The sequence below is a fragment of the Triturus cristatus genome, chromosome 8, assembly GCF_964204655.1.
Source record: "Triturus cristatus chromosome 8, aTriCri1.1, whole genome shotgun sequence".
In the NCBI taxonomy this organism is placed as follows: domain Eukaryota; kingdom Metazoa; phylum Chordata; class Amphibia; order Caudata; family Salamandridae; genus Triturus; species Triturus cristatus.
Window position 1 is genome coordinate 152,227,815 of NC_140591.1, and position 27,817 is coordinate 152,255,631.

Genomic DNA, 27,817 nt, shown 5'->3' on the forward strand with positions numbered 1-27,817 from the left:
TACCATGCTATTTATCACCACTAGTTCCAGCCGTGCTCTGATTTTTTACTCCCCAGTGAAGATCCCCAAACCAAAACTTGCTCTGACAAAATTGGCACCGCTTTCTGTGGTTACACACATTGAGAAATGCAAATGTGTAAAGCCCCAATTCATGTACAGTGCTCCATCATTCACTGTGCAGCTGGATTTGCGCTATATAAATACCTCTGCATGTGCCCCTTACATTTTTAGGTCTCGCCTATTCTATCCCGCAGGGAAGGATAGGCGAGATTATAGTAAGCAGTCCGAAAAGTCTACCTACCTGCGGATCGCGTACAGTTCATGTGAACACAATCACGCGCATTGTCAACAACTGCCACAACCACGCGCATTCTTTACAGCTTCCATTTTCTACCAGACACCTCATGCGCGTGCGCCGCGCTTTCCCTCTGTTGCCACACGCATTCAGCTCACCAGGCTACACACCCCCTCACTCTCCATATGGTCGCACTCCTTTTCTTTGATCTCTGCCGCGCGTTCTCACAGGCTCCTCTCCGCCCACGCGTCTCTCCCCTTCTGTGTAGTCCTGCCCCGCCTTCTCTTTCTCGCATTTTTTTTTTTGGGCTTTGTGTGACTGACTACTTGACCTCGTGCCTATGAGTTTTGCATGCGTCTATTATATTTATTTACTTTGAATGTTTTTTTTTGTTTTAACCGCCCACGCGTCTCTCCTCTGCCATGTAGTTCCCCTCCGCCTTTTCTTTCTCGCATCTTTTTCAGATTTTCGGCTTTGTGCGACTAACTACTTGACCTCGTGCCTATGAGTTTTGTATGCGTCTATTATATTTATTTACTTTGCATGTTTTTTTTTATTTCACTTTACGCACCCAAACATGTTCATTGTTTCCTTTCCTTCTTACATTCTTATGCGGAAAAAAAACCCACTCTCTCCACAAACAGCACTTTTATCCTGTCTCGCCTCTCTGTGTTTTGCTGTCTGCCCTTGTCTTCAATAGTTTCCAGCCTTTGTGTTCTGCTTTACGCATCCGAACACGTATGCTTTTGTCTGAGTTTCCTGCTTACATTCTCATGCAAAACAAACATAAAGTCACTCTCTCTAAAAACAGCACTTTTATCCTTTTATTCTGTTCTGCCTCACACAATGCCCTACACACATTAGACCACACAAAATGCTACCTCACACACTGCCCTACACACATTAGACCACACAAAATGCTACCTCACACACTGCCCTACACACATTAGACCCCCCCAAACTGCCACCTCACACACTACCCTACACACATTAGACCCCACAAAATGCCAACTCACACACTGCCCTACACACATTAGCCCCCTCACACTCTGCACCCCCTCACCCTCAAATAAATAAGAATACAGTTTACTTCCAAGGCATTGCAGTCATTTACGTGAGCCACTGTCAGATTGTGTATTTCTTTTCAATACTAATACAGCCTTTAAAGAAAATAGAAATACTGTTTACTGACAAGTCACTAACCAACACTGCCCCCTCTCACACAGACCACACACAATGCCCCCTCACACAGACCACACACACTACCCCCCTCTCACACAGACCACAAACACTGCCCCCTCACACATACCACTCACACTTACCCCTCCACACAGACCACTCACACTTACCCCCACACAGACCACACACACTTACCCCCCTCACACAGACTACACACACTACCCCCTCACACAGACTACACACACTGCCCCCTCTCACACAGACTACACACACTGCCCCCTCTCACACAAACCACACACACTGACTCCTCCTCACACACTGACCCCTTGACACACTGCCCCCACATACACTGCTCTCACACATTACCCACTCACAGTACTTTAGGTCACACACACTGCACCCTTACACCCCCACACACACACAGCCTGCACCCTTACACACTCGCACTGTGCCCTCATACAATTCCCCCTCACACACTGCCCTCTTACACACTGCCCCCTAGTTCGTACGATGTCAGTAGGTGCCTTTTCTAAATTTTAACAAAAACAAAAACGTTTCTAAACCACATCAGTAGATTTTTGGTTTTTTTCGTCGGTTAATGTCTATTGGTGCTAGGTGTTTTGTGCTTAAATTAGAATTATTGTTTAACTTTATTTAACAAATGAACAAAGTTCACGTGAACGTTGTGGTCTGAAAATGTTGTGGCGCGCGAGCGCCGCGCTCTCCCTCTGTTGCCACACGCATTCAAATCACCAGGCTGCAAACTCCCTCACTCTCCATATGGTCGCAAACCTTTTCTTTGGTCTCCGCAGCGCGTTCTCACAGGCCTATCTCCACCCACGCATCTCTCCCCTTCCGTGTAGTTCCGCCCCGCCTTCTCTTTCTCGCAACTTTTCCGGAATCTCGGCTCTGTGTGAATTACTACTTGACCTCCTGCCTCTGTGCTTTGCATTCATCTCTTATATTTATTTACTTTTGAATGTGTGTTTCATTATTTTACTTTACGCACCCAAACGCGTATGCTTTTGTATGACTTTCATTCTTTGCTTTCCTGCTTACATTCTGATGAAGATCACTCTCTCGACTAACAGCACTTTTGTTCTGTTGCGCCTCTCTGTGTCTTGAGGTCTGCCCTCGCAAGTCACCTGCAACTGGTCCTTCACATACACTGGCCCCTCGCACACAGACCACACACACTTTCTAAAACGCATCAGTAGATTTTTGGTTTTTTTCGTTGGTTAATGTCTATTGGTGCTAGGTGTTTTGTGCTTAAATTAGAATTATTGTATAACTTTAGTTAACAAATGAACAAAGTTCACACTGCCCCCCTCTCACACAGACCACAAACACTGCCCCCTCTCACACAGACCACACATCTATCTATCTATCTATCTATCTATCTATCTATCTATCTATCTATCTATCTATCTATCTATCTATCTATCTATCTATCTATCTATCTATCTATCTATCTATCTCCCACAATCTATCTATCTATCTATCTATCTATCTATCTATCTATCTATCTATCTATCTATCTATCTATCTATCTATCTATCTATCTATCTATCTATCTATCTATCTATCTATCTATCTATCTATCTATCTATCTATCTATCTATCTATCTATCTATCTATCTATCTATCACCAACACTCTATCTATCTATCGCCCTCTAGCTATCTATCTATCGCACTCTATCTATCTATCGATCGCCCTCTAGCTATCTATCTATCACCATCACTCTAAATGCTTATCTATCTATCACACAAAATCTATCTATCTATCTATCGCCCTCACACTATCTATCTATCGTACTCACTCGATCTATCTATCTATTGCCCTCACTCTATCTATCTATCGCCCTCACTCTATCTATCTATCGCCCTCACTCTCTATCTATCTATCACTCCATCTATCTATCTAGCTATCAGACTCACTCTATCTATCTATCTATCTATCTATCTTATCTATCTATCTTATCTATCTATCTAATCTATCTATCTATCTATCTATCGAACTCACTCTATCTATCTATCTATCGCACTCACTCTATCTATCGCCATCACTCTATCTATCTATCTATCACACTCACTCTATCTCTCTATCTAGATATCAACCTCACTCTATCTATCTATATATCTATCGATCTATCTATCTATCACCCTCACTCTATCTATCTATCGCCCTCTAGCTATCAATCGCCCTCTATCTATCGCCCTCACTCTATCTATCTATCTATCTATCTATCTATCTATCTATCTATCTATCTATCTATCTATCTATCTATCTATCTATCTATCTATCTATCTATCTATCTATCTATCTATCTATCTATCTATCTATCTATCTATCGCCCTCCCTCACTCTCTCTATCTATCGCCCTCCCTCACTCTGTCTATCGCCCTCCCTCACTCTATCACCCTCCCTCTATCTATCTATCGCCCTCCCTCTATCTATCGCCCTCCCTCTATCGATCTATCGCCCTCACTCTATCGCCCTCCCTCGCTCTATCTATCACCCTCCCTCTATCTATCACCCTCCCTCTATCTATCTATCACCCTCCCTCTATCTATCTATCGCCCTCCCTGTATCGCCCTCCCTCTATCTATCTATCACCCTCCCTCTATCTATCTATCGCCCTCCCTCTATCGCCCTCCCTCTATCTATCTATCGCCCTCCCTCTATCTATCTATCACCCTCCCTCGCATCACCACAGCATCACTCAGCACCACCACAGCATCACTCAGGGCACAACAACATCACTATGCGCTACAACAGCATCACTCGTCGCCACCACAACATCACTCAGCGCCACCACAGCATCAATCTGTGCAACCATTCAACAACAACTGGTTCAAATATGTTCTCTCAATATTTCAAACTTTATTACAAATGTCACAAAAAGATGTTAATATTTCACTTCTGTTCTTGGATTTTGTCACAATAAAATACACTAAACATAATCTTCACAAAAGTTATTTACAAAAGTTTAAGCCATTGCCATTATAAATTACAATAACTTTTATTTAAGTATTAATTATTTTAAAAAAATAAAAGCCATTGTTATTTGTAATATCAATACATCTAAGTCACGTAAATACAACACATATTGCCTTACAAATGCTATAAGTGTCACATTTGCGAAAGTTACAACTATTGGAATTGTAAATGACAAAGCTATTAATTTAGCTACTTTCAAAACCAACACATAAATACAAAATTTGGCATTTACAATACCAATAGCTCAAACTTTCCTAATGCGAGACCTATTGCATTGCAAATGCTTGTTTACATATGTGTGGGTGTGCAAAGCCTTTTTTTCTGCCAGCAAAGTTTGTGAAGATTGCGACACTCGCCCTTCATGAACGCTGCAAATTCTCACAGTTTATCTTCTTTTGCACGCAAGTAAAGTTTTTTTGTGGGCATTGCAAGACAGTTTTCACCAGTGAGATAATATACAGTCTCAGACCTGACCACACTGTGAAATATATGTAGAGTATTCCCCTTTGTGCACTGTTTTTTCCACATATGCCGCCAGATGTTACCTTATTTTAGACAGTGAGGACGAGGACAATGGATTTCTTTGTGGTCACTTTTAAACTTTAGGAATGCGCTTTAAATTGGCTGCAAAGAAGGGTGGGCAACATATAAAACAATAAGAAAAAACAATGACCAAAAATTTGAACTACTAAACCGCTGAAAAACTCTTGGGGCCCGATTCACAAAGGTAAACTGAGACGAAGGTCTAACTTTATAACTTTTGGTATTCACAAAGGGCATTTACGAGAAGTAAAGTCAGACTTTTGTCTCAGTTAAACTTAAGTATTGGTCTTAAGTTTAACTGAGACCAAAACTGAGACAAAAGTCTAACTTTACTACTCGTAAATGCCCTTAGTGAATACTCAAAGTTGTAAAGTTAGACTTTCATCTCAGTTTACCTTTGTGAATCGGCCCTTGGCCTTCCATTGACAACTAAGTAAAACTGTCTGTTCCGGAAGTAGTTGACCCTCGTAGGGGCCTTGCCCTACCATCGTCTGGGTTCTACATACTTAAATGGACGAGAGGAGTCTATGAGTGCCAGTTACAAGCACAGAGACCAAGCACATTGTTACAAGATGTCTGTACAAAAACGATGCGTCTTAGAAGGGTGTGTATGGTATACATGGCTAACAGGTGAGAGTGATGTTGGCACATAGTTGCTAGAATGGGTGGGCATCACACCAGTATCAGGATTAAATGTGGCACCCATGGTGGTAGAAGTATAAAAGGAAATAACAAGAGTGCAACAGGTGGGTACTGTACAGTTTTAATGGGTATAAAGAAAACATGTCTGTTTGTTCAGGCTGAACCTGCCTGTTTTGTATATAAACAGACTTTGGAAATAGATTATATCTGATGTCATCAGTGTATAGTGTCGTCAGTAATAACGGAGGGTATATCACACGTGATGTACTTGAAGATGCTGCTGGTGACGTGAAATGTAATCTTATCAATTATCTCATCAATCATTCCAATGATTGTGTCATTTGTGCTTTCATGAGCTGGGCCAGACGTAGTGCATCTGGTCACTTATAGTTGCATACATTACTGACATGTTTTGGGAGCTTGCATTGCAAACTGTAGGTTATACAGTTACCTAACTGGTGGAATTGAAGATTTTATATTGTAACCTTAGCTTTCATTCATCTAAATATATACATATCTTTTCTAAACATATTTTATTGAGTTTTCAAGGTACATAAAGGACCATTGCCCGATGTTTACATTTTGGATATGTGATACATCAGGAGTACCAATATATGCATAAAACTGTAACCCCAGCTGAACCTGCAGGCAAAACAAAATAAACATGGCACAGATAATCTCAGACCCCACAAAACGTATTAAATCTGGAAGTATGTGAGTACAGACGATACCGTTATGTTGTCTGGGCAGTTAAGGGACCAGTCGTGTATGGAAGGCCAATCTTATAAGGGGTCTGTGGAAGATAAGGGAGGTAAGTCTATACTAAATAATTTTTATTTTAAGGCTTTCATAATTACATAAAATTGGCATTCCCCTTGGCAGGTAGACTTTGTGTCCCCTTAAATAAAGTTGTCTCCTTCACATCCTTTTCACTGATTTTGATACGCAATGATAATAGATAGAAAATATGGTTATCTTGCGATATGCACCAAGTCTCACATAAATCCTCCAAAACCACCCCTGCTGCGCACGGATTGAATGTACAAGAGTTGTACCAAGTAAATATGGAATATAGAGAGAATTCAATGCACTCCTGTTAGATGTCTGGCCTTATTAAGAATAGGTCATGAAACAGCCCACTTGTACTTCACAGGTTATGCAAAGAAAGAGCTTAGCTCTCAGATCTACCAAATGTTGACCATGTCTATTGCCCAAGAATGGAATAACACAACCTAATATATGTTCATGCAAGTTTTAAGTTTCTGTACATCAGGGCTCAATGTTGGCTTGGCCAGTAACTCTAGGTGCCATTTAACTGAAGATCACTTCCGATGCTTGTTAACTTTTAAAACCCTACCACCAGTTTTGATATTTATTTTTTCTCCATTATTTCTAGAACTGTGTGTGATGGAGTTGGCCGCTTGAGAGCACTCTTCTCCTCAGGCGGCCCAATTCAGACTCAAGACCAACAGTTTCAACCACATTACTGAAAATAATGGTGAAAATCGTAAGGGAGAATGGAAGTACAAATTCGCCTAATGTAAAGAATATCAAGACTGACAACAAGGCTCCTGGGAACTCACTGGACACACAGATCACAGCTGAAGAGATACCAAGTCTAGAAGACATTCAAATGCTCCAAAAACAAATCCTTACAGAGGTGAAGGAGGTAAGAACCTCTTTGTATCTCCTAGACAATCTATGGACGGCTGCTTAGAAATACAACCAGACAGTTGTATAGTTGTGGGATTATATTTGAGGATAGATGTAAAATCTAGAATAATATTATCTTTGAGATTTATAGATTGTTAACAAAATGTTCAATTACGAGTAAAACACTTGTCAAACTAACCTCAGATTTCATTAGATGTGAGAACCAGAAAGGGGGAGTTCAAACCATGTAATTACAGGAGATGTCTTGACACACATTATAGCACAATCTCGATTAGAATAAGTGCAAATAATCAACAGAATACACATATTAGGTTGGTAAATCTAAAGAAAACTAACCATTTTCAAGACAATTCCTAATGGACTTGTCAAGAGGGACAACTAAGGTACAAATGATATAGCTGTGATTAAAAAAGTCAACTAAACTAGAAAGAAATCAGGATTTGAGTATTCTAAGAAATTATAAAAAAGGGAGGAAATAGAGGAAATCATTAAGAAAAATAGGTAAACAGCCTCTAATTTACCAACTACAATACAGATGTGGTACCTGGTGCTTCATAGTTTCGTCTGTCTAAGGGATGTAAGCTTTCCAGGTAAACAAGTCACAGGCGGATTTAAGAAAGAAAGTGAAATCAGTGAGATTGCTAAAAATGATTATTTGAACATTTGTGGAATATATAGCTGGTAACTATTTACTTTATAATAGAAGTTAACTTTTTCTCAGACATGTTTCACATATGAAGAGGAAATTGAGAGTAATAAAATGTCAGTATAATTTAGGAAATGTTTTGGGGTGGTAATTATCTATTGCCAAAATGTAATTATCTATTGCCAAAATGTCATAATAATCAGCACTATATAATTTTCTTTTAAGGTCATATTGAACCATTAAACGCCAATTCACTCGTGCACGTTTTACAGGGAAACATTTCCATATTGCAACTTGTGTTTGATTATATTTCACGTCAATGACTTTTGTAAACAAACCACACACATATTCATGTCAGCTGCAACGTTAGCTAAACTATTAAACTATAAAAACTTTTGAAGAATAACTAAAGGCAAGGGAAAAATGCATAAGACACCGCTCCATTTCTGGGAATTTAAAATCGTACTTCCAAACGTTTGTAAGACTCATAGATATTAAGAACATCATAAAACTGTAATTCACAGGTCAATACATCAGGTTAACAGCTTTACCCAAATGTTGTTTTAAAAATGTACTCATAGTACAATACACATAAAGCTTTCATTTTCAATGATTTGGCGTAGGGCAGTGCTGCACCTGTGCTAAATTGAAAGGTCAGGAAGTTGTCCCTTCCTACACAAAAATTAAGGTATTTCTTCTTGCACAAAAACAATCCATGGAAGCGTTTTTCTCTTTCTATGTGTTCTGCAGGATGCAGCACACATAGAAAGAGGAAAAAAGAGGCGAAATAAACAAATTGCTCCTTGTTATGCCTGCCCTGGGGAGGTGGACAGTTTGACCAATTCCAAGGTTTACAGATCCTTGTAAATCTGGGAATGCGTCAAAGTTCATGGGTGTTGTGTGGGAAAATCCACCGCAGCGTCCATGGAATGCCTCCCTGACGCAGTGTAAGGCAAAGGAGCGACTTGCACTGCGATTCCTTACACCATATCTCAGTGGTGGCTGGTGACATTTGAAAGTGGTGAGGCTTAAAAGTTTGGTATTACCTTTATGTAGTAAGCGACACAAGCAATCTTAATGGACAAATGTGGGGTCCAGGCTGAAACATCCGTCAGAGAAAAAAATGAAAAAATATTGGCAAATGGTGCATTTTAAAGCAACTTAATTTAGTGATAAACTAGGCTTATAAAGCAGGGGGAACTTATTGTTTTGAAAGATTAAACTCACAAAAAATATGCCCTATATTTTGCTGCATTAATATGTTCAACAGTTACTGTAATGTGCAAATTTTACAATGCAACACATTCAGCCTTTTAAAGTGTGTGCTTGGCCAGTGTCTTGCACTGCATGTTGCAGCAACCTTGGATGAAAATGCTCTAACCAGGCTTCGGGAAGGTCCCATAGCTCCTGCTTGCAATCAGTCATATAGAAATATGTGAAGACAGGTCTTTAAGTGGGATGAACAATGTGTTGACTCTCTAAAAGGGAACATGTCAAATAAATATATGTGATTCCCATCGTGTGCTACCCGACCGGTATTTTGATTTCTTTCCGAGATATAATTGCATCTAGATATATAACACAACAACTCACTTACACCTAAAATCTGTCAGTACGATTGGCTTTGTCAATGGTTGTTAGCTGTTTAACATAAATGAGTAACAACAAGGATTTGTTATAAATAATGAACCTTCAAAATGTTTCAATTCTGAAATTTGAATAGCACTGAGGCCTGAGGAAGGAGTTTTGGCTTTCAGTTATATGTGCTTGAAGTTAGATATATATGTTCTTTTTCTCTGCACATCTCGTCCATCTGCACATCTTCAACCACCTCTCTTTCCTCTTCAGCACCCTCTTTTCACTCTGACCCGAATGCACTTCCTTGCATCTCCCTCACTTGGCCACTTCCAAACATAAACTGCACTTACTCACATTTAAGCAATTTATTTACTTTTGCTCGGTAAATATGTTGCCATCTGTGCACCCCCTTCACACACATTTTCACAAAATTGCAGTAACAACTGGAATGTATGACCATTGTTCTGTGTGCTCTGCAGAGAGGCCAACCCACTGACAGGCACTTTGTTTTGGCTTCAGCGCCAGCGTCAGAGCTCTCAATCAAAGCCCCTCATAAATACTGAGCACAGTTCAAAGAATGCATGGAAAGAAAATGAGAAAGAAACACAACATGATTAAGTAGCTAACTCTGAGAGAGGCAAGATTAAGTAAAACTTGAAATAAAGCGGAACTAAATAGCTACCATGCATTGCCTTAACGTTTTTAACACTCATTGTTCGTAAATCAATCCATGTTTTTGGAATTAATGTGGTTAAGGGTGTGTCACTGGCATGCAAGACTGCGATAATGCGGGCTAGAGGGCCATGGTTTGGACTACTATCATCGCTAATGTCCACCTTTATTTTGTAAATCAGATTTAAAAACTACACACAATGCTTTTCTTTTCAGAGTATTATTTCATCAAACCTTGGGAACATAAAACTGTGCCATTAATACCATGTTATTGTATAAGTCTGCTTTGCATGCTCTTGGTCTGGATCAAATGAGCAAACATAGCTCAGCTAGACTGGCGAGACTTTAAGGCACTCAGCAAGTACTTCTCTGCAGGACATGGTACTCAGGGCCAATTTTAATATCATACAGCAGGTAACTAATGTAAGCACATTTCTCTCGCTTTGCGCTTGACTTGGATATTTGCATCAACTTCACAAGGTAAAAAGAACCCTGGCCTTCTTGTCTTTTGGACCCATTTCACGGGGGATCAAATGCAGCAGCTCCACTTCTAACGGGGCCAGCGGCATGCATCCAGGGCCTGGGGTGGCACAGTGAGGGAGGTTAGTGTGACGAGGAGTCTCAGCACAATATACATAACACAAGGTTAGCATTCTAACACTTACCTTTTCCGAGGACAAAGCACCTAAATACACATGCTTGCATCCACTCATATGTGTGATGAATGAGAAAGGGTGGGATCTATGCCTGTGAATGGCGAATGGCTGCTCTCATGCAGAGATGGACACAACGCCCGAGACCATGACGCTGAAAGCATCACTGGCCCATAGTGGATACTACGATAGACTACAGTGGCAATGATTCACTATGAAGGGCTTTAGAACAGTAGCCCTGCGTCGTGCTTCACAGTTCAGAAAGCTGATTTACTGCCTGGCTTCCGTCTCCTGCTTCAGAGCGAGGGGGGGCAGGCAGCCTGGGATACACAGCCCAGACTTAAATACATAATTTTGTTTAGAGATAGGATCTTCTTTCTAAATAAATCGATCTTTTTAGTATTTGTACAAGAATGTGAAGGAATATCAGGGGGCTCAGTCCCAGAGCCCTAATGGAGAATCTGCCTCTGCCATATCTACAAGGCCATGAAAAGCCACGCAAAGTGATTTTCCGTGGCCTCGTAGATATGGGTCTGCACTCTGCGCAGCCGGAGCTTCATGAAAAGTGAAGGCGGCGCAAGTGGCTTGTAAATAAACCCCAGAGTACTTTGTACTTTGTTCGGGGTAAGAAAGGCACAGGGGACATGAGTGATAGATATTCTCTGTCAGTGTAACATTGAATGAAGGCAAGATCCTTCATACTCTAACCAAGAGTATTGAGGATTTTAGAAAATGCCTGGAAGGCCTTAGTCAAGCGGTGAGCTTGGTTGCTTTGAGACCCGACCAGGAATTGAAGGCAGCCACCTGTTGTAAAAGGGCTGTTGATTTCCTTGTTTTTGGTTTTGACACTTGAAGGCTAAGGATTTAATGGCAGTGTTCAGATGAGCATGGGTTCTTATTCTCAGTACCTGTTCGTGGGTGAAAACAGTGATAGTATGTTACCTAAGAGGACAAGAATACTAGAAAAAGCCTGCTGTATACAAACTGGTGACATGTGGAAGAAACTCTGATCTGAAACCTAGACAAAACTTGGAGGCTCCTACTATGATTTGGGATATTTCACTCAAAAAATCATAAGTCTGGTTGGGTGAAAAGCATCAAGTTGCAATTCCAGTTATGTCAAGTCCTGGAATTATTGGGTCCAAATCTCTGGAACCAATAAATGACAGATCTGGAGGCACCTCAGCAACAGCATTGCCTGGCCCCAGTTCAACCCCTGGAGTTGACTGGGAGGAGCAAACAATATTCTCCCCAGAAAACACAAACATGCCCTGCACCTCTGCTCCCCCACCCCACCTACGACTCCGCAACTGACACACCCACTGACACTTTCCGCAGGCTCAGAATAGGAGGAAAATCTCAGTGTTTTTTTCAGATCAATTAGGAAAAACTGCCTGAAAAAGTAACTGGTAACTCTGGGTCTGAGAAATTCTTCCCTATTTTAGAGAAAAAAACTTGTATTTTGGTGCAGAGATAGCAGCATTGAAATAGATTCTGCCCCTGCCTCCTGCGGTATTGACAGATGATCCACCAACATTTAGAAAAAACTACAAATTAGATAGTTAAATAGACTGAATTAAACAATCGCAACTTGAACAAAACCGTGATCAGCAGGCCGCAAGTTTGTATACCAGCAAGGCGGTCTCAGCCTTCTGTTCTCCTGAAGGTCGATAAATTGAGTACCATAAATTGGGTAATAATAAAATCTGTTATATACGATGCTTATAAGTGGCAGACGTAAAAACAATTGAGTACCATGGGTAATAATAAAATCTGTTGCACCCTGCCCATAGGGCTGCCTACGGCCTACTTTAGGGGTGGCATCTATCTAATAAAAGGGAAGGTTTGTGTCTGGCAAGTAGGTTAACATGCCAGGTTGAAATGGCAATTTAAAACTGCACACACAGGTTTTGCAGTGGCAGGCCTGAGCCATATTTAAGGCAGCTGAAGTGGTTGGCACAATCAGTGCTGCAGGCCCACCATGAGCATTGAATTTACTAGCACTGGGCACACATACTGTACTTTAATGGGGACTTATAGGTAAATTAAGTATGCCAGTTGTGGCTAAATCAATTTTGCCATGTTTTGAGTACAAAGCATATGCACTTTAGCACTGGTTAGCAGTAGTAAAGTGCCCAGAGTCCTAAAGCCAACAAAAACAAGGTCAGAAAAAAGGGAGGAGGAAGACAAAACGTTTAGGGTTGCCCCTGCAGGAAGGGCCAGGTCCAACAAGATCTTTGGCAGAAAGGTAAAGGGAAGTTAACCACAGACCACCCATACATAGTTGTTTTGGAATTTTATGGAGTTCAGTGGGCAGGAGATTCACACCACAAAAGGCTGGTGGAAATGTTCAGTGTAAAATGGTTATGGTAAACAGGGCTCTGATGTGATAATTCCTTTTGATGGTGGCCTGCTTCCAACCAAGTTGTCTTTTGTCACCACAGGAGGTGGCCGGGGCTCAGAACCAGACAGGTCTAATTTTCTTGGGGACTTTTACATTTTATAAGGGCAGCCCTTGAGTGGACAAGAAGATTCATAAAAAGACCTCCTAAAGCAGGGTTTTATGAGATGGTTTCAGAATAAAGTAACAAAACATACTGCAACAGAGGGCTGGTTAGACTGTGTGAACTTCCTTGGAATAGAGTTAGGCCCATTGCCAATCACAAGCCAGTAGTACTATATGAACGACTCCGACACCATAGACTTCAGAACACAGCTGGGTGTGCTGACAGTAAGGTACTTTATATGTTCTCAATCAGGCTGTATTGTATAGCCCGGGAGGAGAACATGCACAGGCTCCCAGTCCCTGGCTGAGCGCTGAACCACGGTGCTCAGACCAATCATGACTTAGTGGAGCCTGTGTGCTTCCTGGTTCTGGGACTCGTCAGGAAGAGAAGCGATGACGGAGGAGAGACAATGGCCATGAAGAGGTAAGTGTAAATTATTCTTTTCAGCCGCATTCACCACCCCGACGTCTGCCAGCCGCCACTGAGGCAGAGAGCAGGTGAGAGGTTCAGATATAGAAATAGACAGAGGTGAGCTAGAAAGATAAAGTTTACTTTCCCAAGGCATCCCTTGAAAGGTGGGGGCCCAGAATAATTGCCCGTTTTGTTCATTTCTCAAAACGTCTCTGGTTATAATCGAGTTCTGATAGTAGAAATGTGAATCTGACAGAAGGTCACACATGTTGTGCTCCTGCACTGCGCCTTGTGTCCATGTTAAAGTATATATTTGATAATCTGGCGAGTATAAAAGTAGACAAAAATGTGTCCCTCATCAAACATTCTATTATATGTCACCAAATCAGCTCTACCTTTTAGCACCCCAGATGCATTTTTAGGCTGAGTGTCTGCACTTCTGCTTTCTCCTTTTGCCCTGTACAAGTTACAACACCCAAAATCTGCTTAAGGTAAATTGCACTAAACCCTAGTATGCTTTCAGTTTGGTGCAATAGCTGTTGAAGCTTGCGCTCCTGATCTGAACTGGTGCCAAAAATTAATGACCACAGAGATGAAGATGCCTGTAGGTGTCATCGGTGCTGCAGTACCTTGTAATGCCTGCCCTCGGGCTCCACTCCAAGAAGCAAAACAGAATGAACCTTCTTAAAATCTTTAAATGTGGACTAGTGGTTCTTGTGGTCATCAGTAAAGCAGTAATCTTCATATTATATCACAACCAGTGGTTCCTGTAAGCAACAGTGAAGCGGTGATTATAATCTAATATGGGAACCAGTGGATCTGGTAGGCATCTGTGAAGCAGTGATTGCTCTCTTATATGGGGAGCAGTGGTTACAGAAGGCCCAGTGTTGATGGCAGGCATCAGGGAATCAATGATCCTACTTGCACGTGGGGGCCAATGCTTCTGGAAGGCATCTTCTTATTTGGGGACCAGTGGTTCCTATATGCATCAGTGAAGCAATGATGATAACATTATATGGTATCCAGTGGTTCAAGTAAGCATCAGAGAAGCAGTGATCATAATCGTATCTGGTATTTGTGCGCTCTAAAAGTCATTTTAACATAACATTTAACATAGCATGAATGGACCAGTGGTTTCAGTAATGTCTGTGAAGCAGTGAGCATAATATTATAAGGGGACAAGTGGTTCCGGTAGGCATCAGTGATGCAATGATCATATGTTATACGGGGACTGGTGGTTCAGTAGGCATCAGTGAGGCAGTGATCATATTCTTATATGGAGACCAGTAGCTCCGGTATGCATCAGTGAAGCAGTGATCATAACTTTGCACGAGGACAAGTGGTTCCGGTAAGCATCACTGAAGCAATGATCATATGTTATAGAGGGACTAGTGGTTCGGTAGGCCTCATTGAAGCAATGACCACAATCTTATACGGGGACAAGTGATTTGGTCGGCGTCAGTGAAGCAATCATCACAGTCTTATACGGGGACAAGTGGTTCTTGAGTAATTGAAGACAATTGATATGTCACAGAACTGGGGTAGTTCCAAAACATTGAGGGGGATATTTATGAAGGTTTTGCGTGGGAAACATCCATTACAATGCAGTCATTACAACGGCCTACCTTTACAACGCAGCTGTTACAACGCAACTGCCTTTATATTGCATGCTATTACAACACATGTCATGAAAACGCATGCCATTACAATGCATACCATTACAACACATGCCATTACAACACATTATAAGGTAAGTAATAGAGATTTTTTAGTATTAGGGTGGGTATGGGTTTTGGAGTACACGGAAGTAGTAATTTTTACCCCTACACTATCCAACACTTTTCCTACTGTTGCACTCACTAGAGTGGGAATAGTAATTTTTACCCCTACACTATCCAACATTTACCTTACTGTTGCCCTAAAAGTATCATGCATTGTAATGGCATGTGAAGTTGTTAGTTTCTAAAAATGCGTTGTAATGACACGCGTTGTAAAATCATGCAATGTAATGGTAGTTGCGATGTAAATACTGCGTTGTAAATGCATGCATTGTAATGTCATACCTCCATTTTGCGTCACCCTTACGTCATGCAAGAGGGTGCAAGGCGACACAAAACCTAATTTGGATTTATCAAGCAAGGCTTGATAAATCCAAAGTAACGCAACACAACACAATTGCTTCATTGCATTACTCTGCCCCTGGGAGGCATCCAATGGGTGGAGCGGGGATGTTCCCACACTTCCACCCATGGATTTTGGTGCATTCCCAAATTTATGATTATTGGTAGACCTGGGAATGTGTCAAAATGCTATGCTTGTCCAGGTGAGGCGTGACGAGGAGAAATATGTTAATTTATCCTTGTTTTTTCCTTTTGCTATTTGTGCAATATTCTGTAGCACACTTGGAGGATAATGCCTCAGGGGATTGTTTTTGTACAGGAAAGAGTCCCTTTCTGCGCGAAAACAATCCTGCTTACTATGCAGCCACCCTTGCATCATGGTGCAAGGGTGCCTGTGTTGGTGCTAGGCAGCACATTGTGCGCCAGCATTGTCAAATGACAGGAATGCTCCATATATTGTTAAGTACGGCACATTATTGCCTTTCCCTATCATGCAGCACAGCACGGTGACTTGCTGCTCTGTGTGCCTTCTTGATAAATATACCTCTCTATGTCCAAGACTGCAATCACTGTCTGCGCCATTCAGAAAAATCAACAGTGAACTGCATTACCCTCTGATTGATAGGGGAGAAAAGTGCCTGTCTGGCCTGTTTACATTAATTATGAGTGCTGGCCGGTATTAATTATGCATTAGCAAGGTACTGCCTCTTGGGAAGTAATTGGATGATTTAATGATCAGATTACTTTTGTGTAAGACTCCTTGATGAGGAGTTTCTGCAGTATCACTGGCTTTTCTTCCAATGGATTTGACCCCTGACTGAAACCTGTGCATAAAGTGGCCAGAAAGCACCTTGCCACCATAATGAGAAACATGTAGTCTTCCTTTATAAATACACTGAGTTTTCTCTTCATCCCCTAAGGTGCCAGAGGACAGCCATAACGCTGGCCATTTAGAAGTAGTGTCCGTCACAGAAGAAGATTTGCCTCCAGTGGATGTTCCCTTTTCCTACTTCCGGTATTTCTTGGCACAAGCAAGAGTGAACCCAGGGGATGATGCAAATGGTGAGTGGTCTTCATGTTTCATTTTCTTGGCAGGATGATTTATCAGAGGAGGGCTTTCTTTGTGATCCTGTTCTTTTCAAATACGTAGATGTAATAATACTATTCTAGTGAAAAGGTGGAATCCATTATGTATCATACACAATGCATAAACCAGTTTCTATAGTTTCTCCCGGTGAGTTTCCAGGGATTTGGAAAAAGCTGGCACCCTCTTCATAATAATGTATCTGAAAATGCTCGAAATGATGCCACAGATAAATATAATTAAAACATTTGATTATACTGAAAAAATCCCGTTTCCACACGCAGGAGGTTAAAGGATTATTGACAAGTAGTCACAATGGAAATCACGCCAAGCCACTCCTGGTGAGACACAGCTCTCAACTGACAAAAAACGCTTCCTCAACATTCCAAAGAACCCTCTTGCGTTAATACATTCTACCATGGAACATTGGCACAGAAGAACATACCACAAATGTCCCTGTAATGCAAACATATGCTTCACGTTACAACCTAGTTAAAAAATACTTCATCATCCCTATTTATACTTTAGTAGATGACTTGAGCACATGACTATTCATTGTTGCCGAGGCATCTCTCTCTACCCCCGTTATCTCTTGCTGTCCTTTAGTCTTTTTGTTTCGCCTGTTGTTAGACCTGGCATCCTTGGCGTAGTTTCCCCTGACTTTTTGCCTTCTGCCTACCTGTTCTGCTGACTTTTGCTGGCTTTAGGCCTCTGGACCCCTTTCCACTGCTAACCAGTGCTAAAGTGCATGTGACGGCTGGGCCTTGTGCATTTCCTCTAGACCGCCACACACAATGGGAGCTTAGGTGTACCTTGATGGGCCTTAATAAGCCATTAACTTTCTTGATGGTGGGTGGAGCTAAGCACAGCCTCAATTGGGCCTGAATAGCCTGTGCACTGTCCCCACACAATAGGCCTAATGACCCTTTATTGTCACACCAGCCACCTTGGAGCCAGGACGGGGAATGGGGGGGGGGAGGGAATTCTCTGCAGTTCAAGGCCACTGTCTAGAAGCTTATCCCACCTTCCATAACCAGGGCACCAAAGTATGCATACTGGACCTCAGACATCACCACTTAAGTACACTTCTGGACCTGTGGATACTCTGCCAGGAAGAAGGACTGCTGTGCTACTAAAATGACTGTCACACAGCTTGACTCCTGCGGTGCTGACCTGCTGCCCTCATTGCCTGGTAGTGAGAAGGTGTTAGAACTGGGGGTCTCTAGTTGGCAGAGGTAGGTACCTTTGACCTGATAGGGACCCTTGCTTCCAGTCAGGGTAATCGGCTACACTTGTAAAATAACCCCTGCTCACCCCCTTGGTAGCTTGGCATGAGCAGACAGGCTTATCTCAGAGGCAGTGCGTAAAGCATATGTGAACACATACAGTAATACAGTGAAAACACTACAAATGGACACCACACCAGTTTAGAAAAATAAATATTCTTTACTAGACTTAAAACAAGACCAACAACAAAAATCCACAATACTGTCATCAAAATAAGTCTTTAAAATTGTAGAAATAGCTCAGTTCACTTTAGATTGTAAATGCGACACTTTACTCTCAAAGTACCTTAGATGCGTAACGCAAAACAACCAAAAGGGTCGCAGGGAAGGTGATGCGCCATTCCTTACACTCAGGGGAGTGGATACGTCAGTTCCCTACTGCTGCGCAGGGGAGTGGAGGCTTGCTTCCTTACTCTGTGGGGAGTTGACGCGCCGGTTTCTTACTGCGATCCAATGTGATGACGCTCCGGTGCGATGCGACAATGTAGATGTGATGCGTGCACGCCCGACGGCCATGCAGCGACTCGGTGATCTTGTGAGCCACAACAGGCCCTGCGACATGCTTCTCCGGTGATGCGACGGCAACCTCTGCGGTGGCGGCACGCTTCTCTGGTGATGCGACGCGCTTCGGTGATGCTATAGCGACAGCGGCGGCACGCTAGCTCGGCAATGTGATGGCAACTGCTGCGGCAGCGACACGCTTCTTCTTTGTTGAGTCGCGCTTCCAGCTCCCAGAAACACGCAGTCTCTCAGAAGGCCCAGCACAACAGCAGGCACTTCAATTACCAGCAAGGGAATTCAGGGGGGAGCTGGTGGTGAAGTCTTGTATCCCTGAGACTTCAGGCAGGAGGCAAGCTCAAAGTTCAAGCCCTTGGAGATCTTCAAGATGATGAAAGCACACTCAGTCCTCTTCTCCTTTCTTTGACAATGAAGCAACCACTGCAGGCCAACCCCCAAACAGCACTCAGCACAGGGGTAGTTTCCTCCTTCAGTTTCCTGGTTCTTCTCCTCAGCAAAGGTTTGTCTTGATTCCCAGAAGTGATCTAAAGTTCTGGGGTCTGGGTCCCCTATTTATACACACAAATCCTTTGTCTCTGAAGGCAGAGAGTGCCTGTACCTAGTCCAAACCAGTTCTGGGTGCAATCTGCCAGTGCACAACTTCTTCCTTTGTCAGTGGGCCAGGGCCATCAGGCGCACCACAGGAGGTGAAGCCAGCATTGTGGAAGGCAGGCACAGCCCTATTCAGGCCCAGGTGCTACTCCTCCCACCTCTCCAAATGCAGATAGCTCTATTCAGCCTAGTGCTGACTCACCAATGCTCCTGGAGCCACCCCAGCCCATGTCACTCACAAACCAGACACGAAATACACAAACCCAGCAGAGGCAGGCTGGATGGTTAGGCAAGAAAATATCTACTTTCTAAAAGTGGTATTTTCAAACACAGAATGTAAAAATCACCTTCACTAAAAGATGTATTTTAACATTCTGAGTTCAGGCACAATAAACTCGAATTTCTACTTAGTTCCCTGGGTCAGTTAGGGTTATAACATGTTATAATCAAACTGCCCATTCTGGCCTATGGGAACAGGTAGCCTTGCAATAGTGAAAAATGAAATTGGCTGTAATTCTCTATCAGGACATTCCATGCACATCAGGGCATGTCCTACCTTTTACATACAATGCACCCTGCCCATGGGGGTACCTTGGGTCTACCTTATGGGTGACTAACATGTATAAAAGGGAAGGTTTAGGGACTGGCAAGTGTGTGCACTTGCCAAGTCGACATGGCAGCCCCAGGCTGCATACAGGCTCAGCAGCCTGAGCCACATTTTACAAGCTGCTTCTGTGGGTGGCACAATCAGTGCTGCAAGCCCACTAGCAGCATTTGATCTACAGGCCCTGGGCACACATGGTGCACTGTACTAGGGTCTGACACGTAAATCAAATAAGCCAATCATGGAGTCACTAATCCATTACAATAATTTACAAGGAGAGCATATGTACTTTAGCACTGATCAGCAGTGGTAAAGTGGCCAGAGTCATAAAACCGACAAAAACAGGTCAGAAAAAATACAAGAAGAAGGCAAAAAGTTCAGGGATGACCCTGCAAAAAGGGCCAAGTCCAACAGAAGGACTGGACCTGGATCTCTCCAACCCAGAACCAAAGTGTCTCCAAGTGCTTGCCTACTGTTTCCTGATGTCTTACTGACACAAAATACTTTATAACCCCGCACCTGGATACTGTCACCTGTGAGTCTACCCTGCTAAGGGATGCCACACCAGTCCTGGACACCTGGAAGGGGGCCTAAGGTGCTCTGCCTCCTGTGGTCCTTCACGGAACCAACCCCGGACAACACAAAGTCTTGCAAAGCAATACCTCGCAGACTGTGCACCGGAATCTAAGGTACTGAGTTCAGGGGCACAGGTGGGTCCCTGTAGTCAGCCCAAGCTCAATTGCGGTCAGAATGAAATTGTGACTTTGGACCGGTCTGGGCTCGACCAGATAACCAAAGTTGAGGTTTTGTGCTATTTTAACCAAAATCTTCAAATTGACACATCTCAAGATCTACTTATTGGATTCTAGTCGTTTTGGTCTTGTCTTCTTCATTAAATAAAGTTCTATTTCTCTAATCAGTTTTGGTAACTATTTGTGTGGGGTTTTCACTGTTTTACTGTTTGACATGTTGCACAAATACTTAACACATTGCCTTTAAGGTTAAGCCTGCCTGATCTGTGCCAAGCTACTAGGGGGTGAGCACAGGTTCATTTAGGGTGTGTTTGTGACTTACCTTGACTAGGATTGTGGTTCCTGCTTGGACAGGGTGCATACCTCAACCAATCAGAAACGCAATTTCTAACACTTGTGTTTGCACACATAATTTGGATGACACAAGGCAATATGTAGGTAGTTCATTTTGCAAAGAAGTGATGCGTAACAAAGGTGTAAAGTGCAATGTAAAAATGTGTACTATTTTATTAATGCAATAATAAGAAATATGTTAACAAAAAGAGACTGTATGTATGACTTTACTTTAAAGCTTCGTAATTCTGTAAGATAAAAAACTGAAATCCACTTCCTCCTGTCCTTTTGAGTCTGGGCAATCACCCAAAAGGGTAGCACTCAGCAAATATCCATGGTTACAGAAGAGTTTATCCATCTCTCTTTCACTGCGTCTTGGGATGGACGCTCTAAGTCTGACACCAAGATGGTGTCCATAAAGTCAGATAAGGTGAGTCGGGGCTGAATTGAAGAATTTTCAACAGAACTAGACACTTGCTCTTTGGATTTGTTGGAGTTTGGGTTTCATAAATCATGTTAGTTGTGTTTCTGGGTCCAAAACCTGAGAATTAACTCAGGCTCATTACCAGCCCAAGTCTATGCTTATGACCAGACCAATTCCATACTTGACCAGTAGATGCCAAAGTCTTTCACACTCCTCATGTGCACATGGAGACACAGAGTTTAAAGCAGGCAGACCTTTAGCATCATGGTGCATGCTGTGCAGATTTGTGTGACTGCTCTGTACTCTTAGACTACACAGCAACCGGATTATCAGGCTTCTCAGCACTTAGGACGCCACAGTAGTTAGGCGGAGCACTAAAGCAGTAAGAGTATCCTAATATTATTCAAGGTAGATCACAAATGTTGTCTTCTCTACCTCTTGTATGCAAGTTCAATACAACAGATACAAGGCAACACAATGGGCTATTTGGGATATACAAAGCCACGCAAGGTATTATTTGCGCGACCTTGCATTGTTTTGTAAAGAAATGTAATGCAATGCAGCAGCTTGAGATTGAGATTCTTAGTGGTAGGTGTTTCATGGATCAAGCATGGGCCTTCCTGTGCATCCACCCATGAATTTCACTCAAATCCAGATTTACTAAGGTTTGCAAAGCTGAACTTGTGTGAAATTAGTATACCTACCAGAGAAAGGCATACTGAGGATAAAAATCATTTTTTCTCCTCGTTATGTTTTTGTGCAGGAAGGTATTTCATCCTACACAAAATAAATCCTGCCTCTTAGAAATTTGATTCCTGGTTTACTAAGGTATGCACTCAGGCCAGGCAGGAACCACCACTCTAGGCAGGGAAAGCTAGATACACACTAAAATATAACATGTGCTCACCCTCTGGTAGCTTGGCACAGAGCAGTCAGTCTTATCAAAAGAGGTAATGTGTCAAGTATTTGTGCAACACACACACACACAGTAACACTATGAATATACTACAAAAAGAATACACAGAGGTTTGAAAAAATTGAGGATATTTATCTGAGCAAAATGAGACCAATACGACAAGAATTCTACAGTAGCAGTCGAGATATGAATTTTAGATTAAATGCAAAAATAATGCTTAGAAGTCACTAGTGGTCAAAAGGTTACTTGAATTCATGATGGACCGGTGCAAATCCAAAGTTCAGGCCGACCTTGATGGAGGGAAGACTGGCTACCAGACCCCCACAGGGCCTGCTGAGAAAGTACCTTGGATAGAGCAATGCGTTGCCGCTGAGGGCTTGATGCATCATTTTTTTCCACGCAGTCAGGTCGCTGAATAGTGGTCGAGCATCGCTGAAGTGAAGACAATGCGTTGTCGTTGAGCCGCGCATAGTGTCATCTTCGGGTATCGTAGGTTATAGTACCGCTGTCGACGAACAGCCTCTGTGTCGGCGTTGAATGGTGATGCGTTGTTTCCGATCGGTGTAGTGGTGATGATGTGTCAGTTTTAAAGGAAACAGCTGCAGTACCCACTTCTGATGCCCAGAGCTTGGAGAAGGCACGTCGGGTATGGGTAGGAGTCAAAGAAGAGAGCACCAGCTGAACTGCAGAAAGTCTTTTGTATCCCTGAGACTTCAGATAACAGGAGGCAAGCCAGGAAGTCCTTGGAGATCACTTGGAGGGAAGGCAGAGCCCAGCTGTCCTTCAGCAGAGTCAGGGAGCAGCAGACAGCAGGGCAACAAGCAGAAAAGTAGTCTTTCCAGGAAGCCAGTCCAGTTGAGTCCTTTAAGCAGCTTCACAGTCCTTCTGACAGAGGTTCAGTTCAAGATCCAGAAGTATCTGATTTCAGGGGGTCAGAGACCCAGTACATATATCCAAAAGTTCCTTAGATGTATGGGTGACTTCAAAGCAACTCTCTGAAGTACACAAGGTTCCCTTTCATCCCTGTACTGCCTGCCAGGAGGTAAATCAGAGATTTGTGTGTGGACAGGACACTACCGTTGAAGTGTAAGTGTCAGTCCCTCCCATTCCTCCCTGCCCAGAAATGGCCATCAGAATGCAGATGAAGGCAAATGAGTGCTCAGAATGATGATCATCCTCACCTTCCTGTGTTTGGGGCTGTCTAGAGGAAATGCACAAAGTGTAGCTGTCACCCAACCCAGATGTGTATTGGAGACAGGCTGCCAGGCACAAAGAAATGGTTTATTTCTAAAAGTGCCAGCAAGGGATTTTACTTCATAAAAAAATGCACATTTATAGATATTCAGGATACTCTACTGTAGCATTATAAATCAATGATCATAGATATCTTTTGACTTCCCACAAAGAAAACAATCTCGACAAAACATGGTGTATTTCTTATTTTTATATCTATAGCCTTTTGTATAAATTGTAAGGGTACAAATACTTCTTCAAGCACATTGATGACAGATATCTGATCTTCATTTATAACACATAGTGCTAGTCTACAATGTATAAACCCATTTCTCTAATACAATAAAAGACTGGCCTATACATAGCACCTAGAATTCCTCCAATCACAATTCTTGGACAGCAGTAAAATAGAAAATGGGTAGATGTGTCAACGTTTTGGTCTTTCTTGTAGTCAATCTATAAGACTATCTTCAGGACAAAACAATCTTTTGAAAATTAAAAACACTTTCATAAATGGATCCGTGTGATCAAAATATTGGATCTTTTCAAGCATAGATTAGTAGATCTGGGACGATCTTCATTGTTGGCAGAAGAAACCATGCAGTTTTGCCGATGAATACTGCGACAGAACCAGCTTTAAAATGTATTGTTTACCGCATACTATACTAAGGATTACACGCTGAAACATAACACATCAAAAAAGGCATCCACAGATCTACTAATCTATGCTGGCCCAGGCTGACCAGGCTGCTCTAATGAGGTGAAAAAAGCCCTGCTAGAGAGACAATGGGTTTTCCGTGGGCAGAGAAATACAAGCTGCAGAGCAGATGACAGGAAGGGGTGAGGGGTAGCCAAACAGGTCTTTAAAGCGAGAATTACACTTTATAACTGCACAGCACATCCTGCCACTCCAGCCCCACAGGAGCCCCTGCAATTAGATTAGGGAGAGGGTTGGACAGTAAGTGTTTAGGAAAATTATCCGCACCAGTAGGCTGGGTTAGCCTGATCCAGCTCCTCAGGAGAGACTGTCTCCATTTTGGATTTTAAGAGAATATTGCTTTCTGGGACAAGAATATGCCACACTTTGGAGGAAGTGGTCATACCCCTGGGCCACATCCCATTGGTCAGGGGTGCCCCCCTGCTTGACGCCCAGGCACACTAGATAAATATGGAAGAGCTTCATAGCTCCTTAGATATGCTGCCTGAAAGGAGGAGAGAGGATGACTGCCCTGCAGGAATCTGGATCTGCACCCAAAAACTGCACTCTGAAGGACTGCACTACAGCCCTAAGGACTTTCCCTTGCTTCAAAAAGGATTAAGGAGTGGACTCCCTGCAAGCTACCACTTCACAGAGCCCACCTGCATCATCTCCACTAAGAGTCCCCATCCTGGAGTGCGTCCAGTGGACTTTTAAGGATTTGTCCAGGCGCTTTGTGGTAATTGTAGTCCAGACATCCCAGGGATCATCTAGGTATTGTATTGTATTGTAAATAAATTTATAGGGCGCACAGCTACCCACCATGGGGTCTCCCGGCGCCAAAGGTGGAGAGGCCAACTGAGATAAGTGTCTACTGCGAGAAGAGCCAAGTTTTCAGGCCCCTACGGAACTGTGTAAAAATGGGTTGAAATTTTAGAGATACAGGAAGGGAATTCCAAAGCTTAGGGGCCAGGTGAGAAAAGGAGCAGACCCCCATTCTCACCAATTTAAATCTGGGGATCACATAATTACCCTTGGAGGCTGATCTAAGAGCGCGGGAAGGGGCGTAAGGATGGACCAGTGAACATAAGTACAGAGGTGCCGAGCCATGTTTGATTTTAAACATGAAGCAAAGAGCCTTAAATTTAATGCGGCTCTCTATACGCAGCCAATGTAAGTCCCGCAGACAAGGGGAGATGGAAGATCTCTTCGGGACCTTGCAGAGGAGCCGGGCGGCAGAATTCTGCACCAACTGGAGCTTCTTACGTACCTCCTGGCTACAACCCAGATAGAGTACATTGCCATAGTCGAGGCGAGAGGTTACAAGAGCCTAGACCACGGTACGTCTTGTTAGAACGGGAAGTAGCCAAAGGATTTTTTGAAGCCACCTTAAGATGGTAAAGCAGGTGGCTGAAATGCTGACAACTTGTTGGCGCATAGATAAAGAATCGTCCAGCAAGAAGCCCAGGTTGCGTACATGCGTAACCGGTTGGGGTAACGGACCCATTACCAAGGGCCAGTGATTAGGGCCCCAAAGATGTTTGTCCTTGCCCAGTATAACTATTTCGGTTTTGTCACCGTTAAGTTTTAATAGGTTAGCCTGCATCCATTCAGCCACGCGACCAAGTCCCTCCTGAAGTGTTGAAGAGGAGCACTCCTTGTTTGAGGAGAGGGAAAAAATGATCTGCGTATCATCTGCATAAGAGTAGAGAGATAGTCCCGCCTCCTCCACTATCGAGGCCAGGGGTCGTACGTAGATGTTAAAAAGCATAGGGCTTAGCGTAGACCCCTGGGGAACCCCGTAAGCAGATGTACGGATAGAGGAGGAGCAGCTTGATGAACAGACCTGAAATGAGCGCTGACACAAAAACGAGGCTAGCCAGGACAGAGCCGACCCAGCCACCCCAGCCTTTTTTAATGCGGTGAGAAGAATAGAATGGGACACCGTGTCAAAGGCGGCGCTCAAGTCAAGCAGTATCAACGCCATGGTTTCGCCTTGATCCAGATGACTACTTAGAGTCTCAGTGTCCCCCAGTAAGGCAGTTTCTGTGGAAAAGTTCATACGGAAGCCTGACTGAGAGGAGTGCAGATAACCTGTTGCCTCTACATGGGCAGTTAGATGAATATTAACATGTTTCTCCAAGATTTTTGAAAACATGGGTAGCAAGGAGATAGGCCAAAAGTTAGCAAAAATTTTGGGGTCCGCCCCAGGTTTTTTCAAAAGAGGGATCACCATGGCCCTCTTCCAGTCAACGGGAACAGTGGACTCCCGAAGAGAGGCATTAAGCAATTCTTGAATCACAAGAAGGGGAGCTGGTGCGAGCTGGCCGAGAATGGTAGGAGGCATGGGATCTAAAGGGGAGCCAGATTTCACCTTAGAAAGACAAAGGCGTAGAGACTCTTGGTCCAATAAAGGCCATTCAGAGATCACTTCCTTGGGAGAAGGGCTCTCACCATAAATAATGGGAGAAAACTCACTTCTGGGCAGTGGTGTACTAGCTGCCAAGGAATTATGAATGATTTCGACTTTGGTAGTAAAAAAGTCAGCGATCTCATTACATTGGGATTCATCAAGTATTGGAGGGGCTGGAGATGTATCAGCCCCTGCCAGCTTTTTTATCATAGAGAAAAGAGCCTTGGGGCGATTACTGGCCTTAGAAATGGATTCAGAGACGAAAGTCCCTTTCGTTTTCCTACAGGCTAGATGATAATGTTTTAGAGCTAACCTATAAGTTAATTTACTCTCTTCTGAGTAGGTTTTCCTCCAACACCTTTCCAGGTGTTTGCACTTGGCCTTCATTGTTTTGAGGTCCTGCGTGAACCAAGGGGCAGGGGGCAAATGTACAAGAGGACGCTTAGTGCATAGAGGAAGATGGTGCTCAATTGTGGATGACAGCCACTGAGACACCTCCAAGTTCAGAGAGGATATAGGACCATAGATGTCAGGGCATGTAGATGTCAGCTCAGCGTTGAACTTATCCAAGTTCAATTTAGACCACGCTCTAAATTTAGCAGCATTAAGAGGGAAAACTGGTGGAACGACGCTAACTGAAGTAAAACTGAATTGAACAGCAAAGTGGTCGGACCAGATAAGGGGGAGGGGTGGAATACTACAATCCAGCGAGATATTAGATAAAACTGGATCAAGTAGGTGTCCTGCCTGATGGGTGGGTCCCTGATTACGTAAAACTAGATTAATTGCCTCACAGTCGGCAAGGAACGCTTTGCTCAATTTGTTATTAGTGTCTTCTAAATGAAGATTGAAATCACCCAAGATAACAAAGTTTGCCGCCTTCAAAACATAAGGAGCTATCTGCTCTGAGAATGAAGAGAGCCACTGGGTGGATTTATCTGGGGGACGATAAAGGAGAATACCCGAAATGGTAATGTGAGGTGAAAGTGCCAATTTAAACAGCCCAGCTTCACAGTCTGAAAATGGCAGGGCTTCTAACCGGC

At 43.0% G+C, this 27,817-nt stretch overlaps 1 protein-coding gene across 1 annotated transcript in view; it reads left to right on the top strand.

The window, feature by feature from the left end:
• Window positions 1-27,817, top strand: part of TMPRSS3 (transmembrane serine protease 3) — a 283,583-nt gene that overhangs the window by 30,482 nt on the left and 225,284 nt on the right. The window contains exons 2-3 of the mRNA XM_085624035.1: window positions 7,058-7,330; window positions 16,843-16,984. Of these exons, the coding sequence (XP_085480161.1) occupies window positions 7,157-7,330; window positions 16,843-16,984 (316 nt within the window). The 5' untranslated portion in view covers window positions 7,058-7,156. The remainder of the gene's footprint in view (window positions 1-7,057; window positions 7,331-16,842; window positions 16,985-27,817) is intronic.